This window comes from Oxyura jamaicensis, unplaced genomic scaffold (genome assembly GCF_011077185.1).
Source record: "Oxyura jamaicensis isolate SHBP4307 breed ruddy duck unplaced genomic scaffold, BPBGC_Ojam_1.0 oxyUn_random_OJ71484, whole genome shotgun sequence".
Classification (NCBI taxonomy): domain Eukaryota; kingdom Metazoa; phylum Chordata; class Aves; order Anseriformes; family Anatidae; genus Oxyura; species Oxyura jamaicensis.
Genome location: NW_023310545.1, coordinates 1,065 through 6,499, shown reverse-complemented (window position 1 = coordinate 6,499; position 5,435 = coordinate 1,065). Strand labels below are relative to the sequence as shown.

The following is a 5,435-nucleotide window of genomic DNA, read 5'->3' as shown; positions in this document are numbered from 1 at the left end:
CCCCCCCCACCCCAGCTCCGTCCGGTGCGGTCCCGAAATAGCCCCAGAAACCCCAGCCCCGGTGGGGTGAGCAGGTGGCGGCGGTGGGGCCGGGTTTGGTAGCCCCGTGGCCTCGGGGAGCCGGGGGGATTTGGGCAATTTTGGGCTGGTTTCCTGGAATTCGGGGGGTGAGGTTTCGGGGAGAGGTGAGAACGGGCGATTTTTGGGGCGGTTTCTTGGAATTCGGGGGCGAGTTTTTGGGGAGAACTGGAAATTCGGGAGCGGCTTCCCGGAACTCGGACGCAAGTTTTTGGGGCGGTGAGAACTGGAAATTTTGGGCTGGTTTCTTGGAACTTGGAGGCGAGGTTTGGGGGCGAGCGGTGAGAACGGGTCTTTTTGGGTCGTTTCTGTGGATTTTTAAAAGCGAGCAATTAGGGGACCGGAAAGAACCGACCATATGGGGCCGGTTTCGCTTAAATGGGAGAAAATCCTCGGGGACTGAGGGGATTGGACCATTTTGGGCTGGTTTTGTGGAATTTGGGCGGAATTGACCGTTTGGGGCTGGTTTCGTGGGACTCGGATGTGGGTTCTCGGAGACCCTTCGGAACTGCCCATTTTGGGTCAGTTTGGTGTAACTCGGAAGTGAGCCCTTGGGCGGGGAAGAACCGACCATTTTGGGCTGGTTTCACAGAACTCAGAAGTGAGATTTTTTTAAAAAAAAAAGTCCAGCAAGAGCCGAGCGTTTGGGGGATGTTTGATGTAACTCGGTAAATCCTCGGGGACCGGCGAGATCTGACCATTTTGGGTCACTTTTGTGTAACTCGGAGGCCAAGTTCTCAGGGACCAGCGAGAATTGACCATTTTGGGTCAGTTCCACGGAATTCGGAGGCGAGTCCCCGGGGGAGCGGCGGGAGCTGCCCATTTTGGGTCAGTTTTGTGGAACTCGGAAGCGAGCCCTCGGGGACGGGGAGGAACCGACCATTTTGGGCTCCTTTCACGGAACTCAGCCGCGAGGCTTCCTCAGACCGGCAGGAACCAACCTTTCGGGGTCAGTTCCATGCAAGTCCTCGGGGACCGGTGAGATTTGGCCATTTTGGGCTGGTTTCGTGCGATTCAGAAGGAAATCGCCAGCACAGGCTGGGGCTGGGCTCCTGGTGGTGCTGAGCCCGGCGCCGCCCGGCCCGGCAGGGCGATGCCCTCGCTGCCTCCTGAGCCAGCCTGCGGTGAGACGCCGCCCCTCCCGCAGCAGGATGTTGAAGTTTTTTTTTTAAGAAAAAAAAAACAAAACGCAAAAGGGTTCCGAGCTGTCCCCCCCTTCCCTTACGGGAAGATTTGGGGGGGTTTTAACCAAATTCACGGCGGGAGGAGTGCGTGGGTCACCGGGAGCTGGCGGCCGAGGCTCCGGCGGGGCCGTTACCTTGGTGCGTGCAGAAAAGGCCCTGGCTTCGGGAAGGTTTCCTGTTGGTTTGAGCAATAACAAGCGGTGCCTTTCGGTTTCGTAAGGGCTTGTTTGCGTATGCATGAGGGGGCACTGCGGGTCAGCGCCGGGGAATTTTGTTGTTGCAGTCGCTGCACCCACCTTCACGCCGCGGCCGAGGGGCAGGGCCGCTGCCAAGCCTCGCGGTCGGCTCGCTGGGGTCCCCCCGGAGCCCTCACGAGGTTGGGGTGCGGGGGGGGGAAAAGAGCTGGGACCGGGTTTTCTGCCTGTTTTTCGCCCGGGGTTTTGCTCTGTGCGCCTGTCTCTGAGCCAGCGTCTCTTGCAGGAATGCTTCGGAAGCTGGAAATCAAGAAGGAGGAAGACCTGCAGTCCGTGGGGGAGGTGGCGGCCCTCGTTTTCAGCGACGGGGTGACGAACTGGGGGCGAGTCGTCACGCTCATCTCCTTCGGCGCCTTCGTCGCCAAGCACCTGAAGAGCATCAAGCAGGAGAAGTGCATCGGCCCCTTGGCGAGGATCATCACGGACGCGCTCGTCTCATCCAAGCGCGAGTGGCTGACGAGCCAGGGAGGCTGGGTGAGTCACTGCCTGTCCTGAGCACCGCCGGCCTTTTTTTGGAGCAGTTCAATCTTTTCCTATTTCCGTCACCCCGCTGGGTGCCGGCCGCATGTGTCAGCGCGACGCGAGATGAGTCACGGTTCCAGTTAAAACCACCGCTGAGACACCCAGCCGGAGCGCCGAGGTGGCAGCAGCGCCTTTCCCCTAGTTGCTCGAGGCAGCCCCGACCTCAAAACGTGCCCTGCCCCGGGAGGAGGAGGAGGAGGTGGTGGTGGTGTCCCCGCAGCGAAGCCGTGTGGGGTGCCCTCAGCTTGCCCGTGGCCGTGCTGGCTCCTGGAGAGGGGTGGCTGGCAGGGAAGTGACCGTCCCTCCTCCTTTTTTTTTCCTCCTAGGAGGGCTTCGTCGACTTCTTCCGAGTGGAAGACCTGGAAGGCAGCATCAGGAACGTGCTGATGGCGTTCGCGGGAGTGGCTGGACTGGGAGCGAGCTTGGCCTACATGATCCGGTGAGCCCCGGCACGCTGCAGAGGTGCAGAACTCTGGGTGGCCCGGCCCTGCTTGGAGCTGGCGAGCCGGTCACTTCCTCCTGAGCGTATTTATGAAGCCAGACTTGAGCGACCCCAGGAGAACACCTAGGCATCCCCTGAGCAATCCTTTCCTACGAAGGAAGGCGTGTTCCAGTCAGCTTGAGGGTACCAACGAGGATTATCGCTTTGGGAGCGGAAAGCGGAAGAGTTGGTCGATAACCCGCTTCGTTTGAGAGCGTGAGGACAGAAAGCCCGAGTGGACTGCTTCGGTTTTTACCCCGGAGGGAAGCAATCCGCCCGGCGAGCCAGCGAGCCCCGGCGGCTCTTGTCTGGACCGAAGCCTCCTGGGCTTGGCGCGGCGGCTGCGCCTGGAGCAGACGCTTCAGAGCCGGCGTTGGTGGGCGAGAGCAGCTCCATGGCGGAGCTTCGAGTGCCGGGCGCGCGGCGTGAGCCCGGCGCCGTCTCGTGAAGGAGCAGAGCCCGGGGGTGCCCGCGCCGCCCCCCGGGGCCGTGACCAGGTGGCAGAGAGAGCCGGCAGAAGCAGGGCTGGCGCCGTAACCGCAGCCAGCTGCAGCCCGCCCGGGCTGGCCTGGCTGACTGCTCCTCTCGCTGCGCCGACGCGCCGCGCCACACGGGCGGTTTAAAAATAGGGAGTGCACTTGTGGGTATTTAAAAACAAAACAAAGCAAAAAAAAAAAAAAAAATAGAACCACGGGGCGGAGAAAGCTGTAAAGAAGCTGTAAATACTTCCAAGCTGTAGAATATGTACATTTTTTTTTTACAGAGCTAACAATGCAAAGGCGGGGGGGGGGGGGTTGAGCGTGACGGAGCCGCTTACGGGCGCGCTGTACTTCATCCCTCGAAGTAGCGTGGTTGTGGCGGAGCCTTCGGCCTCGACTCCACGTGAGCCCTTCACGGATGCACTCAGGCCAAATCGCCAGGGAGCGCAGCAAGGAGCAGCGGGGGCTCGTGTTGTGCCCACAGCTTGCTGGCAGCAGTTGGTGTTCCTGTTTATTTTTATCTCTTTTTTGGTTTTTCTAGCTCTTCTAGTAGAGGGGGAACTGGGGAAGTTGTTAGCAGTTACTTCCTTCTCTCCCCTTTGATTTTGACCCCGTAAGCAGCGAGTCGAACGAAGCTGGGATTTGAATGTAAGTGTTCTGCAGCAGAATTAAAAAAAACTTGGTGCCTCCGCCAGGGCCAGCCCCGCGTGCTCCCACTGTGGATCGGTTGGGTCCTGGGGCAGCTCAGCCTCGCAGAACGGGGTCCTGAGCAGGGAGAGGGGAGAGAAGGTGCCCACAGTGCTTGACCTGCAGCCTGAGCGATGCCCCACGCGAATGTGAGTGGGGAGCGCTCGCCAGGCCTGCTTGCGTGCTGAGCAAGCACTTAGTTTTGTCAATAAATGTCTTCTGTTCAATCCCTTGGCATAAAACTTGCCGCGTCCTGGGCCAGGACGGGGACGTGTGAGCGGAGCAGGGCTTTCAGCGCTCCTCAGGTGTAAGGGAGCCCCGATGCTGCCCTGGGGATCCCCTGCAGCCCCGATGCTGCCCTGGGGATCCCCTGCAGCCCTGTCCTTGATGGAAAACCACCCCCCAGGGCCCTGCCTTTGCTTCTCGGGGCCTTCCACAGCTGGGAAGTTCCTCAGAGGTGGGGGAAGTCCACGAGTGGCAGCCCCCGGCCTCTGAGCCCTGCCAGGGTGTTGGGAGGAGCTGCCCCCGCCCGGCTCTGGCCACGTTGGACTTGGGCTGGGGGCACAGCAGCGGCCGCTGTTGCCTCGGTTTTGATGCCGGGGGAGAAGGAGGAGGAGGAAGATGGGGGCAGGGGGGAAACCCCGCAGCAGAGCCCTGCAGCTGCAGCTGGGCTTTTGGTGCTGCGTGGGGGGGGCCTCGGCCCGCTGCTTCCCTTCCTGGAAGCCGGGGGGGGGGGGGAGCGGAGCTTCCCCTACCCCGCGGCTTTTCGCAGAAGCGGGGCCGCGTTCCGCGAACGCCCGCGGAAGTACCGGGGGGGGGATGGGCGGGGAGGGCCCTGAGGCCCCGGGAGCCGCCCCCGGGAGCCGGGAGGACCCTGTGGCCCCGGGAGCTGGGCCCTGAGGCCCCGGGAGCCGCTCACGGGCCCCGGTTGGGGCGGGGGTGGGCGGCGGGGCCCGGCCCGGTGCAGGCCCCGCTAGGCCGCGGCCTCCCCCCGTTGCCATGGAGCCGCGGCACTTCCGGGAAGGGGCGTGGCCACGCCCCCCTCCCTCCCTCCCGTCTTTGCTATTTCTGCCCCGGCCCCGCCCAGCAACAGCGCCAGCCAATGGCGCGCGCTCACGTGACCGCTTCCAGGAACTCGCGCCCAACCCCCCCCCCTCTCCGTCCCCCGCGTGGCGCCGCCGCCCTTCCCCCCCCCCAACCCGCGCGAGACCGCGGGGCCCCGTGGGGAGGGGTCACGTGACGGGGGCCGTGGGGGGGCGGGGCCCTGCAGCCCCTGGCGAGGGGGGGTACGGGGGGGGGGGGGGCCCGCCCCCTCCCCGCCCCCGGGCCCCCCTGTTCGTACTGGTGTCCCAAACTGGTGTCCCACGTCCTGTACTGGTGTCCCGTACTGGTGTCCCATGTCCCAAACTGGTGTCCCTTACTGGTGTCCCATACTGGTATTTTATACTGGTGTCCTGTGTCCCATACTGGTGTCCCTTACCGGTGTCCTGTACTGGTGTCCTGTACTGGTGTCCCTTACTGGTGTCCCTTACTGGTTGTGTCCCTTACCGGTGTCCCTTATTGGTGTCCCATACCTGTGTCCCGTACTGGTGTCCTGTACTGGTGTCCCGTACTGGTGTCCCTTACCTGTTTCCCGTGCTGGTGTCCCGTACTGGTGTCCCATACTGGTGTCCTGTACTGGTGTCCCTTACTGGTGTCCCTTACTGGTGTCCTGTACTGGTGTCCCTTACTGGTGTCCCGTACTGGTGTC

At 62.7% G+C, this 5,435-nt stretch overlaps 1 protein-coding gene across 2 annotated transcripts; it reads left to right on the top strand.

The window, feature by feature from the left end:
* The first annotated feature begins 190 nt into the window (after positions 1-190).
* Positions 191-3,912, top strand: MCL1 (MCL1 apoptosis regulator, BCL2 family member). 2 transcript variants are annotated; one of them, XM_035314224.1, is made up of 3 exons: positions 191-845; positions 1,743-1,990; positions 2,365-3,912. In XM_035314224.1, exons 2-3 carry the CDS (start codon positions 1,745-1,747, stop codon positions 2,479-2,481), a joined length of 363 nt encoding a protein of 120 aa, XP_035170115.1. In that variant the 5' UTR covers positions 191-845; positions 1,743-1,744; the 3' UTR covers positions 2,482-3,912. The 2 variants fall into 2 exon arrangements, with proteins under 2 accessions (XP_035170115.1, XP_035170113.1); XM_035314222.1 differs by having other exon boundaries at positions 191-867.
* The last annotated feature ends 1,523 nt before the right edge of the window (positions 3,913-5,435 follow it).

Bases quoted from the DNA above. Each gene is read 5' to 3' on its own strand.
- MCL1 (XM_035314224.1), top strand. From the start codon at position 1,745: ATGCTTCGGAAGCTGGAAATCAAGAAGGAGGAAGACCTGCAGTCCGTG. The intron at 1,991-2,364 runs GTGAGTCACTGC...TTTTCCTCCTAG, and splicing joins TGACGAGCCAGGGAGGCTGG to GAGGGCTTCGTCGACTTCTT.